This window comes from Solanum pennellii, chromosome 7, assembly GCF_001406875.1.
Source record: "Solanum pennellii chromosome 7, SPENNV200".
Classification (NCBI taxonomy): domain Eukaryota; kingdom Viridiplantae; phylum Streptophyta; class Magnoliopsida; order Solanales; family Solanaceae; genus Solanum; species Solanum pennellii.
Window position 1 is genome coordinate 4,191,779 of NC_028643.1, and position 14,525 is coordinate 4,206,303.

The 14,525-nt window shown below is 37.3% G+C and overlaps 1 protein-coding gene across 1 annotated transcript in view; it reads right to left on the reverse strand.

Moving 5' to 3' along the window:
* Positions 1-209: 209 nt before the first annotated feature.
* LOC107026388 (tetratricopeptide repeat protein 27 homolog) overlaps positions 210-14,525 on the reverse strand; it is a 19,793-nt gene continuing 5,477 nt past the window's right edge. The window contains exons 7-20 of the mRNA XM_015227342.2: positions 12,781-12,870; positions 12,571-12,662; positions 11,577-11,675; positions 11,420-11,497; positions 9,373-9,457; positions 9,124-9,182; positions 8,952-9,021; positions 8,711-8,802; positions 6,476-6,538; positions 6,072-6,138; positions 4,169-4,432; positions 2,364-2,480; positions 864-1,016; positions 210-771 (exon numbers count right to left, since the gene is read on the reverse strand). Coding sequence (XP_015082828.1) covers positions 688-771; positions 864-1,016; positions 2,364-2,480; positions 4,169-4,432; positions 6,072-6,138; positions 6,476-6,538; positions 8,711-8,802; positions 8,952-9,021; positions 9,124-9,182; positions 9,373-9,457; positions 11,420-11,497; positions 11,577-11,675; positions 12,571-12,662; positions 12,781-12,870 — 1,413 coding nt within the window. The 3' untranslated portion in view covers positions 210-687. The remainder of the gene's footprint in view (positions 772-863; positions 1,017-2,363; positions 2,481-4,168; positions 4,433-6,071; positions 6,139-6,475; positions 6,539-8,710; positions 8,803-8,951; positions 9,022-9,123; positions 9,183-9,372; positions 9,458-11,419; positions 11,498-11,576; positions 11,676-12,570; positions 12,663-12,780; positions 12,871-14,525) is intronic.

The following is a 14,525-nucleotide window of genomic DNA, read 5'->3' on the forward strand; positions in this document are numbered from 1 at the left end:
GGTGAAGATGATGAAGTATTCACACACTTATTATTTGGCTGATCCCAGTCATAATACATGTAGCAGACTCCTTAAATGACTAGGCAACTCCAGGCCTGTTGGTAGACCTTACGTCTTTGCCGCGGTACATGAAAGACCTCCCTGAGATTCCAGAGAGGTCATGTAGAGAGACTTGATGCTATGTTTTGTTCCCTTTGGGGAGCAGTGGGTGATCATGTAACTTACAAATTTTGATTAATAGAAAGCTGTCTGTTCAATCAAAAATATAGGAGAGATCTATAAATTATTTATGACATTGACCAACCTAAATTACAATGAACTAGCAAAACCACTTATCCAGAATGAGACATTGACATATAATATACTACAGTCTACAGATCTTCCCCTCATGAATCAAAGGCTGCATAGGTCTCAACGTTTGGACGTTGAATTTCTTCACGGCATACTTGATCAAGAGGGTTACAATTGTATGTCCTTTTAAGTACATAACATTAATTTTGCCCTGGAAAGTGAAAAACTGTAGGTTCATAAGTTTGGAATGAAATAGAGAGGACCTTCTTTTTTCCCTTGAAAACAAGAGCTATTCATTTATCTTGCACAGAGAAAAATGTCGTATTAGCCGATATGTCTGTCCAGGAGATGTCGATTTCGCCTTTTGAATAAATGACTCAGGCAGAAAGCATATGATCAGGGTGTAGCTTGTGCTGCCTTCACCTCATCAAGGCATGCCAAGATATCTTGATACTCTTTGGTGTTGGAGAAAGCCTCGGCCTGAATTTTACAGAAAATGAGTTGCTTTTCTTAGTAAGGGTTATGACTAGGTATACCGCAAGCACATCAATCTAGGAGACCAAAAGAACTACCTGCTTCATTGTGTTTTTTAAGTGCATCTCAGCGGCAGACAACTCCCTACGGCTACCATTACGCCGAGCTATTTCCTGGTAAACCTTGCAGAGTTCCAACGAGGCATGTGCAAACTTTGCAAACCGGTCTTTATCCTTCCATAGGTCAGATCCCTGTGAAGTCATTGTAAAGAGATCGGAAATAGAAAGTAAAATGTCAAAGCCTGATATAATATCTAAGTCTGTACAAGGACTTCTTTAGCCTGGCAATATTAGCAGAAGAAATTTACACTGCCCTTTGGCAACAAAGGTCCAGGGAGGTGACTATTAGAAAATGGCAAGACAAGCAAATATACTCTGCAAAATGAAGGAAGCCCGCCATAAAAAGCTGACAGGAAATGAAGTGCTAAGAGCATATAAGTGTGCACTCAGAGCAGAGGATATACCATATGTATGAATGCTAAAACTTCTGGAAGATATGCACAATTGGAGAATCATAAACCAAAAACTAACGAATTTTTAAGTCAAAGATAGCATCAAATCCTAGTAAGTTAGTCATCCTTTTTGCTCCGATAGAACCAATAAATATGAATGGTTAACCTACAGAAATGCCCCATTGGACAACCATTAAACAAACACCTTATCAATTATCTCCCCCTCATATATCCTATCCTCTATATTTATCTTACTCAGCTTTACTCTATCATCTTACCCAACCAAATATCTATCTTCCTGGGACCTAGCTGTTCTAGGTTGTATAAACTAGGGATATCAACATGACAAACCTAAACTACAATTATTCTGCAAAAGCGCAGAGAATCGCATAAGATCCAACTGCATCCTCAGTGATGGCTTCCAGCACATACAGCAATTTCATACTGCTAACTCAAAAGTAGCTTAGCACTTCAGCTTTCCTCTATAATGCATTTGATCGCCAAAGGCTAAACTATATCACTTTCTTCCTCACATATATTCTGATGACATAGATTAGAAAATAAGAATAAGTAGCCAATGGTTTGACGAGTCCTTCACACTGGGAGTGCTATCCAAATGAAAATGGTCTCTCTATTAAGCAGTTTTGTCACACTAGAAAGATGAGGGATCCAAGCTCTATAATTTTGTGAGGAAAAGAAGACAAACATGTGAGCTAACAATACAGTATTTTCTTCAAATACTAGCAGCAATACAGACGAAAAAATACATAACTTCTATGGTGGCTTCATAGTAGGAACATTCATTAGTTTTAAAAACGTCAACACAAGGTACAAGTTAAGGACTAGTGATTTATTCTCACAGCAACACATTCTTTTCTAACTTCACAGAGATAAATAATCACAATCTTAAGGGAGAAGCACAATCTTGCTAGGACCATCTTGTACATAACCTTTTCTTTGAGTGTCATCTCCCAACAGATAGCTGCCTTTTTTACAAGCTTCAGCAAAGATAGTGATATAACAAGTAGAAGAAGCATATAAAAACATATGCACAAGCGCAGATATGTAAATTAATTTGCTGTCTTACCTGGTATGATCGGACTTGCTTAAGAAGAGCCTCTGAACACATCGCAAGATCTCCTTTGAGTTTATGCCACCTCGCATAGAGCCCCCAAATCTCAGCATTCCCACCAGTTTGAACAATCTACATCAAAGTAAAAGGTTCTTCACTGTGATGCTACATTATATAATTGTGCCATTTTGGGACTAAAAACCAACTTTGTTTTTGTTTTGTTTGTAGACAAAAGATATCCTGATATCCTATCAGACCTATGGCTGGATCATTTCAGGTCTACGGGACAGCTGACCTAGGCCTTTTTCACAAGCATCGGTAATCTATACTCGAGCTTCCAAGTTGGGCTGCAAGAAAATTCAAGAGATCCAGTTCTCTAAGGATTTCCTATTGCTAGCATAGTTGGGACTAGAGAAAGTCTAGTTGCATGGAAATTGCCTACTGGCCAGACGGGTTCAATTAATTACGCAACTTTCAGTGGTTTCTCGAGTAGATGATCCCATTAATCAGATTAATTTACATAAGCCCAACATATACGGATATACCAATATGAAATGGTTATTCTTTGTGACATTACTCTTCCCCTGAAGGTCACACAACCAAGAACCTTGAAGGACAGACAACTCGTCCATAGAACCCAAATACTCTAGGGAATGAGCATAGTAACAACTCAAACTCTTGTTTAGAGAATTGATACTCTATTTCGTGTTTTGGTACTCCAGATAGCTTAATTATGGATAAAAATGGGTAAACCAAATGGATAATATTTAAGGTAATAAGTACTCAGATTACAAGATTTTTCTTTTTCTCCTTTTAGAGTGAAGTATGAACTTTCATGTTTTTCTAGAAATAAAATAGACAAATGATTGATCCTGAGTCAAGGTCGGGAGGTCAAAATACCGGGTCCAGATCGAGAGCCAGGTTGGGGTCGGGTTCCAAGTCGGGACCATTCGGGTGGTGAGGTTTAAGGAAAGTTTCGATAAAATATTTCCTGATTTAAGGAAAGTTTTGAATTTTCTTCCCTTTATTTATGGAAGTCATTTTTTCTTAAATTATAAGAAAATAAGTTCATTTGAAAATTTTCCTAAACATTTAATTCAATCAAACATAAGAAAATTGATTCATACCAAACACACCCTTAATAAGTGTATATTTTAGAAGTTACATTTCTACACCTTACATGCTTTAAGGGGAGTGCAATAGCTGGATACCCATGGATTATCCATATTTTATAATGGATGATATGGGTTGATCCATACTGACTCACTTTTAAATGATCGGATAACCAACCCATTTAAAATGGGTTAATCAAGCAGATAACCATAAATTTTACCCAGTTTGCCACCCCTAGTGCCATATTTGAGTAGTGACAATGAGTTGACCAAACAACGCACGAGCAGCAAAGACATCATACTTGTTCTGAGAATTTTGTTTGTAATCTAAAAATTGATTGGCAAGAATGAAATACATGCAAAAAATAACAAACCTGTCTCCTTTTTTAACTGTGAAAGTAATGATTCACAATCCTGTGTATTTTGCTTAAGTTTTGTGTATTGCTAAGTTAATAGAAAATAGACAATGCTCAGAAAATATCATCAAGCTCTCTACTCTATGCCTACCTATTTCTTTTCTACATGAGTCCATTAAGAGCCTTATAGCTGTTGTGCAACATTTGTTTAAAGGAATCAGGATTCAGGAGCAGAAGAAATAAATGGCAGCTTGAACTTAGGAGCTCAAAGGCCATTTTTACTGTGACCAGAAAACTACAGAAAAACAAAATAAAAGACAAGGAAAGTTGTCAATCGACATTTATGGTTTACCTGCCGTAAGATTTTACCCACTGACTGAATCAAGTGCTCAGTTTCCCGTTCTATTGCCAGATCTTTGTCCGAGCTGGTCAATGGATCAACACTAATGATGTTGGAGCCCGCCTCGGAAGAGTCACTGCTACCCCTCAAAGCATCGCATCCAGAATGGCTAGTTGCAGTCCGTAATTCCAACTCTTGCAACATCCTCTCCAGTAATTCGACATCGATTCGCTTCTTTTTCGTCATATCCAATACCTTCTGTACTGCTTCCAGTGCCTTCAACGAAGAAACTAATCAAGTTCAGCTTTTTCATCAGCAAATAAAACTTCAGACTCACATCTGCCTTATGAGTATCCATCTCCCAATCATTTTTGGATAATTGAATATACAATGCCTCGTCATATGACCATATCATGATTTACTTTGATTATATTACACTACCACGTGCACTAAGATACTTGGATCAGAAGGTGGATACGCTATCTTAGTCAATTGCTCAATTTAAATCATGGGCTGACTTTTAGATTCTCTTACATCATGTAAGACAAAATCTAAGCTACACTCATAGAAATAGGTTCACGGAAGTAAATGATGTCATGAAAAATATGAAGAGGCACACAATCAAAATTGGTTCCCCTATAGAATTTCAGAAGTGTCTTGCAGTCTTGAAGAGGTCGTAACATTATAACTTACATCAAGCAAATTAGTATATATTAAGAAATAGAAAGATACCAAGGGAGTATAGAAAGTGTACCAGGGTGCACATGTATAACAACAAATAAGATTTTAAACTTGTATTAAGAAGTATCATGGTCTTGAACTTATGAGTCATACAATGAACTTCCAGAAAAATTATAAAGCACAGATATAGGACACATAACAAAACTGACAGGGAAATAGTTTGGTAATCTACAATATGGATTATATATTTTTCTAGACGGAAAATTTACAAGGATAAAAGAAGGATCCCAGATGATATTCAATCACCTAGAGAAAGCCTATGATCAGGTACCTCGTGCTCTAGTCCTTCTTCTCTTTTCTACTAGTCGCTCTATGACCTTTAGGGGGAGGGGGGGGGGGATAACCCCCCCCCTCATCATGAACCTAATTGATACTGAGGAATTTTCCATAACAGCAAGGCTCTGTCCTGAAACTATACTTGATTAGCCAAGTTTTAAACGGCTAATTAATAGTAAATATAATGGGATTCTATAGTGCATGCTATTGCTAGCCTTGGTGAACAAAAATCTTAAGCTGTTACAAAAAGCTGACTGTAACTTTTGCCCCACCAATTCTGATTCTTCTTAAGTAATGGAGTCACTCTGCTTTGTGTACACTTCAGGTACTTCCTTTTACCATTTCAACATATTGAAATTTCGAAGTATGTGGCCGTCAAAGTGGATGCACTATAAATTGAAAATTATAAAGAGGCCACACCAGTTTATTTACCTGATCTGATACTTAAAACCTTCTCTCTTATTAGACTTCTGGTGAAAAATACAATATTTCTTGCAATCCTGCTTTGAACTTTGAAGACATCTCTTTTGAGCCGAGGGCTTATTGGAAACAGCTTCTCTGCCCCATAAAGGTAGAGGGTAAGGTTTGCGTACATCTCACCCTCCCCAAATCCCACTTGTGGGATTTTACTGGGTATTATGTTTGTTTATTTCCTCCATAGTTCAGATTTTTCTATGGAGTTCGATTTTACATGGTGATTTGAAGGACATCTTAGAAGACTGGATAATGGATTTTAACTTTATTTTCAATATCTTTCCTTATATTAATTGTATGGAGGGATCAGTTACATAAAGAAAAGTCTATCCCATCAAAGATCATCAGAAACATGATGGTTGCAACCGACTTAGAGATACTATCTAAGTGTTCAAAAAGATTTTGCATAAAATGTTGACTATACCTGACTGAAATTTCCAATATCTGCAGCAACGCGGCTAAAATTTTCCCACATCTGCCAGCTGTCTCGCCTGTAAAAGGTCTCCAAAATCAAACAAAAAAATTCGAAGTGCGACGGCATGATTTTACTAAGTGTGTTTTCTTCCATTGCTCTGGTACCGGGGGGAAAGGAAGTGAAAAGTATACTTTCAGATTTATCCAACTGTGGATGGGTTGAAAAACTGGTTTTGTTGTGGTAAAAAGAAGCGTGAGTCTGGGGGTCAGAAATTGCTGGGTTAGAGAGATTGGGAAGGATGGGTTTCATATCCTCCCACTTTTAGAGCCCCAAGAAAGTGTAAGCCATACATATGGACACCAGAAGAAAATTAAAATATGAAATGTAGGGAGAGTATAGCAGGAAGTAAGTACTTCAGCTTCAATGCTTCCTTGAATGCAATAAAAGCTTCCTTGTTTTTCTTCTTAACCATATGCCTGCATAGTCAAGAACCAAACACATGAAAAGATAGCAGAAGAAGAAATAAAAAGTTATTATGACATTTCCAAGGACAAAGAAGTAATGCAAGCAGGATCGATTTAATCCATAAAGAGGTGTCAGTATTTTGTGTAACCTCCCCCCCCCCCTCCGCGTCTTGTGGTGCAACTTTATCATGTCAATGGTTGTTTTTTCTTATCATAGCTTGTAAGGATGTACATTACACTCGGTTTCTTCCTTCATTAACATGCTTAGTAGCCTCGAACTAAAACAAACATCATGCTTACCTCCACCTATTTAAATTATAATATTCCTATCGCAGTAGTTATCAGTTTATAAGTTCAAAAGAAAATCAGAAAAGTACACGAGTTATATTTGAAAAGGAACAATGATCTCAACTTGTTTTAAGAAGGTATAATGATCTCACTTATCTAGAGTTACTTATGTGACCACCATAAATGGAGGACAAATGGATGACAGAGGTGGGTGATCAACCCTGATAATTGTAGTGTATGGAGGTCCATCAGGAACATATGGCAGCTGGTCAGGGAGAGAACAAGTTGTAAGGTGGGCAATGGAAAAAAATTAGTATTCTGGAATGACATTTGGTGTGGACAGGAGACACTCAAAAATGCTTTCCCTGTACTACATAGTCTGAGCGAAGCACAAGAAGCAACAGTGGCAGAATTATGGACTCAAAAATGTTTTCCCTGTACTATAATTGATGTTTTAGACTCAATTAGCCATAGAGCAGTAAGAATTTGGGTTTTGTATATAAGGTTTCAGTACAACCCATGTACTGTTTTGTGATATAATACAACCTTACTAAATTCAAGAAAAAAAACTATGGACTGGACAAGGGCAAACCTGTTTCTGAGAAGGAACCTAAGTGATTGGGAAATGACAAAAATAGCAAGTTCTCATGACACAATGCATATGGCTACCAATCTGACAAGAGAGGAAGATAGACTAGTGTGGAAGGGGGAGAGAAGGGGAGAATTCACTGTAAAATCAGCATACAGAGAACTCAGTTCTACTGACGTGCAGCAAGCAGGATGGCACTGGAGGATGATCTAGAGAACAGAAATTCCCTACAAAAGGTGAATTGCTTCACATTGCTCTTGGCAAAGGAGGCAGTCTTGACACATGAGAGCTTGAACAAGAGGAAATCCAATCTATGTTGTAGATGCTATCTATGTGAAGAACAGGTGGAGACAGTCAACCATCTCTTTTTTACACAACAAATGGACAGATCAATTGTGGCAGGTGTTCATCCACAAGAGGAAGATCAAGTGGACAAAGTCTGGGAGAATTATAGAAGTCCTACAATGCTGGAACAGGGATGGAAATGTAGGAAAAAAAGAGAAGAGATGGAGGATTGTCCCAGCTTGCATTTGGTGGACAATTTGGAAGGAAAGGAATCAAAGATGTTTTGAAGTAAAACGGAACAATATTCAGAAGATAAAGACATATTTTTGGTGTAAGCAAGTAGTGATGGGAGATACTGAAGATGTGTTTAATGTTATTGATTGGCTGTAACTAGAAGATCTTAGGAATGATGTAAGTAGAACTCTTCAGAGGGGGACTACACTTCGATATTAGTATACCTGTGGATAGATAGAAGTAAATGTTACCTTTCTAAAAAAAATGAGTTGCTTTATCATTACAGCCACAATCTCAGTTACTTAAAATTCACTCTTCACAGGTAGCAAATATGAAGTTGCAAGCTATCATAACAGTTGGGCCATGACAAGAAACACTTCAAAAACTGGATGAAATCTGAAACTCTACTGTGCTAGCTGCAAATTCTTCAAGAATCTAATTCTTGGAAAAGTAAAAAGAGAGTAGAAGAAGAAAAAGAACCAGCTGAAATTTACTAATTTCTTGTCTGTACTGGACACTATTGAGGAACATGATCCATGTTTTACTGAAACACGTACAAACAACTAGCTACTATTCCATAATACCAAGTGCCTTCCTTACTTCTCCTTTTCACAAGGGTCGTTTAACTTATTTGCTGAACTAGATGACAGACCAATCTATAAATGACTTTTGGTCCAACAGATAATTGGATTCATTATTTGATTGCCTATAAACACAGACAACCAATAAGACCAATACATGTCATCTGACCTATAAATTTCCTAAAATATAAGGGTGAAAGAACATACAGGCAAGCAATATTATTCCAAGCCTCTCCATTTTCAGGATCAAGCTGAACAGCACGTGTGAAGCCATCCAGTGCCTTCTCAACATCTCTAGCCTGTAATATTCCAGATGAAGCAAAAATCATGTAGGGAATACATACTAGAAGGAAGAGATATGAACACTACAGAGTATCATGTGCATCCCCTTACAGCTTATAGCCATCCCATGAATAATTACAATCAGCATACAAATGAAAATACAGACCTTTAAAGCAGCAGCACCAAGTGCAAACCATCCATCTGGATACATAGAATTCATTGCCATTGCAGATTCCCTGAAAATAAAGGATATATAGATCAAATCAGTGTATAAGTGGGAAAAAATTAGTTGATATTTAACAATTATCAGGTGAATGGAAACATGCAGATAAGCCAACCATAGATCTTTTGACTTCTCGTACTCCCCCCTGTTGTATGCACTACGGGCAAGGGCACGCTGTAAAAGGAATTTGGATCCCAAAAAAAGTTAGAAGACAAGGAAAAAAAATAGAAAAACAATTGCAATCACTAAGGTAGGCTATTAAAAAGAATTTGGACCCCAAAGAATTTCAGAAGACGAGGAAAGAAAGAAAATAGAAAAAACATATGCAATCACTAAAGGTAGGCAACAAGATATTCTGATTCACCTGTGCTCGAGCTGACTTATTCCCAGACACTTCTTGGGCTTTCTCATAGCATTTATCATCACTTGTAACATCACCAAGGGAACACCTAAAAGAGGATCAAATGGTATTATACCACATAATTTATATTTATACCTAAACATAAATTAACATGTATGGTAACAGAGGTCAGGGTTAAGTATAAAAACGAAAAATGGTGCATCTAATAAATATAAATGAATTCATTGTAATGAATGGAGAGGAAGATGACCAACAACTTAATAATGCAAAAGCTTCTCCAGCAAAGACCTTTTTTCTAATTACAAAGTGAATACACCTCATTGTCGTTGACAGTCCTTTGCTTGTGGAAGAGATAGGGAAGATCATTAGCACAAGGAGACTGTGGATGGAAGATCACGTTGCTGCTAGAATGTAGTAAGGTAAAATTGATAGGATTGCAACTTTTTATGAGTACAGGAAGGCTTGAATCTGGGATAAGAACTTGGTCAAAATAACCCTTGACATTTTTGTGTTGATAAATTTTGATTTCTCAAGGAAGTGTTCGCGGAGTCCTAAAAGTAACATTTTGCCAACAAATCAAACATTCAGTAGCAAAGACAACTTCAACTGAAGCAATTAGTAAGGTTCTTCACTTTTTTTCGCAATCAAGAAATCACCGAAAGCTAGTGGCACAAGGTTCAAAAGGTGGAGGGTCCTCCCCTCTACCTTCTCCACTTAAATATCAGGCATTTATATGCAAGCAGGGTTCAAACCCGTAACGTGAACCTAACCTAAACATCACATCACGTGTTTTTCTTTTACACCAAAGCCCTGAGGGCAATTAGTAAGGTTATTATTACAATTGACACAAAAAATACAAAAAGAATATAACAACTTAATATCAGAATACAAGACACAACAAACTAATAGGTCATCGTGAATGCAGGGTAGAGTTTGGGGTGGCAAGATGAAGAAAAATGGGCCAAGCATGAGGGAGAGGAACGCTTAGAAAAAGGGATTGTTATAAGAATTGTCCAATAAGATCACCGATTCTGACCTTAGTTCCGGAGTAGTAATGTTATGATTATAATTCAGAGACCAAGTTCTGTAACCAACCATAGGAATAATAGTCTCATCTCTTGCTATCCCCGAATAATACAAACTTAACATGACTCATGACTCATGAATCAATGAAGCAGTAGCAAGTATCAAGTCGAATAGTCGAGGTGCATGCATGCTAGCCCAGACATCACCGTCATCAAAAAAACTACAAGATACTTGTTAAATTTTATCATCTTACCTCATCAGAAACATGCAGACAAAAGTGCTCAAGTCTATGTTTTACCAATTAACCTTAAAACATAAGGAAATTTTGTAGCATAAACAACCATGGGCAGTTACCTAAATGGTGAAAGAAGTCATCTCTTAAAACAAAAAGGACTGTTGACTAGTCAAACTCGCATAATAATTTCTGACTCAAGTTTAAAGCCCGAAAAAATTCTAACACTACAGCTTTGTCTCAGTACAAAGTTTTTGCAACGCATCTCTAGATATGCAGTAGTTTTTGGAGATTGATAGCGACGTCACATCATCTCATGCTATCCATCATCAGATATCACGAAAAGACAAAACTCCATAAAAGGGCTACAAGGATCAACATCTTGCTCTCATAGTCGTACTTTTTCCAAAAACCTCCAAATTCATTGGTCAAGCTATTAATAAAGGAGGCTTCTGGTGTTCAAAATGAACATATATCACAGACATATAACAACATTGGATTACATGTATGATAAATGAAACTATGACAGCTTATTGGACTATTGAACAAGAGGCCATTGAATTATACAAATAAGTTTCATGATACACGTGAATTGATTACTGTATCATTAAAACATTAAACCTCCTGTTCTCCAAATCATGCCCTTGATACCTTGTATAAATCGAAGATGCACATGTTTTCTTTTGATGACTCGAAGGATTTCTATTTCTTTTTCTTTTTGCAGAAATTCAAAATTAGAAACAGGAAAAGCAGTTAAAATGATAAAAGGAAGGTAGAGTTTGGTCAGTATACCATAACCTAGGGTCACAAGGTCTTTCAGATAACCGAGCTTGGATAAGTTCAACTGCTGCCGCTTTCTTCTCCATTAGCCTAAAAGATTCAAACAATATTTCAGCTGAAACTGCAAGAGCCGCAGGTAAAAGTAATGTTTTGAGAATCTCGATTATACCTATAACAGTATATTAAGTTATCCCAAAGCTCAAGATCCTCATACACTTTAACAGCTTCCCCTATCAAACCACAGCTCACTAGCAGATCTCCATACTCCCTGAGCAAGAACTGATTGCACTTGTTAACTCACTGTATCTAATTATGAGAAGGCATTCCCTAAGCAAACATATTTACAAAACTAGTCCAGTAATACATGCACAAATAGTATCATAAATTTACCAGTCATTTTTGCACCAAGTGCGCAATTTAGTTTTTATATAAATGTGTTTAGGACGGTGAAAGGCGATGAAAGGCGACAAGGGTCTGCCTCGCCACAAGGCGAGGCGCTCACCGTTTGAAATGCAGCACCAATTAATACCAAAAAATCAAAATATTCAATTGCATATGTAAATGATCAAAATCTCAATAGCAATTACATATTAGCAAACATTTCAATTGAAAAACAGAAAAATAGATTGTACATACTAAAAGTTTAGAACTTGAATGAGAAAAAAACATACTCTCTCCGTTTCAAAAAGAGTAGCCTACTTTGACTTGGCACCGAGTTTAAGAAAATAAAAAAGATATTTTAATATTGTGGCCCTAAATTAAAGCTATGTCAAATGTACAAAATTGCCCTTTAATATTGTGGCCTTAAACATGCCAGGTGGAAAGCCGAAATTAAAATGTTACCAAAAAAGGAAAGAGGTCATATTGGTAGCCTTTAGTTTAAGAAAATATAAAAGGCGACGCCTTTCTCCTTTCTCGCCGCTCGCCTTTTGTCGGCATGGTGTCGCCTTTGAAGATCGCCTCGCCATAAAGCTAAAAGGCAATAAAGGGTCGCCTCGCCTGTCGTCATTGGCGACAAGGCTATCACCTTTCACAAAACTGTATATAAGGGACTAACATTCATGAAACCAAAAATACAGGAATTAGTAACATTGCATGTCAATGAAGAGTTACTTCAGAAAACCCAAGAAAGTAAATTTGGATAGAGAGAAAAGCAACTGTACTTGCGCAATGCAGGAATCGTAGGGATACTAACTCCAAAACAACAATGCATCCTTTGTGAAGCTCCAGGAGAAGGATCATTTATGCCTTGAACCTGAGGAAGCTCAACTAATTATTTTAACACAAGCAAAAGTATTCTCGCTGCAAAAGGCAAGACCCAAATGGGATAACTAATGAGCATAGAATGAATTTTAAAAGTCCCTAGAACTTACCAGTTTATCCATCATCAGCAATGCACGCTGCTTTGTACGGCCGCGAGTTGATTCCCATCGAATGCGTAATATATCACACAAATGTTGTAGCTGAATGAACGAAAGATACTTGAGTCTGTTGACATTCCATCATAATGGCATAAAGCTCAGTATAAATCAAGTACAGTACAAAGTCTGGAAGGAGAATGACCCCCATAGAAGCAAAACAAGAAGTACCAGCAAGATGATACAATACACAATGACTATAAATCTGATTCTCCTTTTAACATACTATTAGCTGTGACACAAACTAAAGCAGTTGTATATATCCTTTTGAAGTTTCAAGGGAATAACACAAAGTGGAGCACCCAAGGGTGTGGCCTAGTGGTCAATGAAGTGGATCGAGAACCATGAGGTCTCAGGTTCAAATCCCAATAGAGACAAAAACACTAGGTGATTTGTTAGCGGAAACGTAAAAGAAAGAACAAAAGATTTAACGTAGTTCAGATCAAAGTGATCCTACATCCATCAGAGAACAACTGCCTTTATATCATTAACAAAAAAATGGAAGATATCCCAGTAATACCTAAGAGAGTTGCTCGCTCAAGTCTCTACTCTCTCTCTCAACTCTCTACCCTCACAAAGATATATGATTTTTGGGATGGTTAAACAACAAAGTGATCATCCGTTTATAGAAGATCAAACTTGCCTTCCAAGCTCAAAAAATGAAAGGAAAAATAAATCCGAAATTTGTCCTCCACAACTTTTTTCTAGCTCCCCAAGTTCAATTTCTAGCCAAGTAATTTGGCACATGTGATACGCTTACTTGAGTTGGACCCAACAAAAAACCAACTCTTTCATGATTTCTTCTCATCTGTCTTGGTCTTAGTGGGCAGGGTTACTTGGTACATGTTGCTGGTAGGAGGTGGCAGATATTCCGTGGAATCAGTCAAGGTGCGCAAATGTTGGTCCAAACACCACGGGTAATTTTAAAAAAAAAAGGTAGAAGGGTGGGAGGCTATGAAGAAGAAAGGAGAAAAGGAAGGAAAACTAAATTGATATTCTAAAGTTCCCTATAACATTTTGCAACTGCAAACAATAGCTTTATAGAAGGAAAAGAAAGTTATGCAAGCATTGCCACCAAGAATTTAAGCAATTCAGGTCATTCACTTCAACTATTGTTTTCTGCAAACCCTCAACCAGTTCCATTTCTACTTATAAGAAAATAAGTTTTCCTTAACTATCAAACCCACACTCATTCACGGCTTGGATGGGTTAAGCTTTTGACTACATGGATTATGTTACTTGTTCTTGTATAGGTTTTGCATAGAAGTAAGTCAGAAACCTCTGGTTCTCTTGTTAACACGGTTTTTATTTGCCAATTCAATATTAGAAAGATATAAAACTGTATTAGGCTAAAATAGTAAAACCAGTTAAGTCTTCTTTTATCCAAAGAATCCGATACAGTTAGCGAGAGTTGTGGTAGTTCAATTTGGAAGGAAAGGCAGTTCAGTCATCTGCAGGTAGAAATCCTAAAAAGGTAAGTATGCCATCTCTTCTAGCCTTCTTTCTTGCCGTGATTCCTTTTCCTGCACCAAGCCAAGCCAAGTTAGCTCATCATACGGCTTTTTATTTTTAATAAAGGCTTACAGTCCTGTCTCCTTACTTGAGATATCTGAGATAGCTCCGTAAACTAATAACTTCTAATAGACGAGCCCATTATCCTTAACTTCCGAACTTGCTTCGTGTGTGTGGGGGGGGGGGGG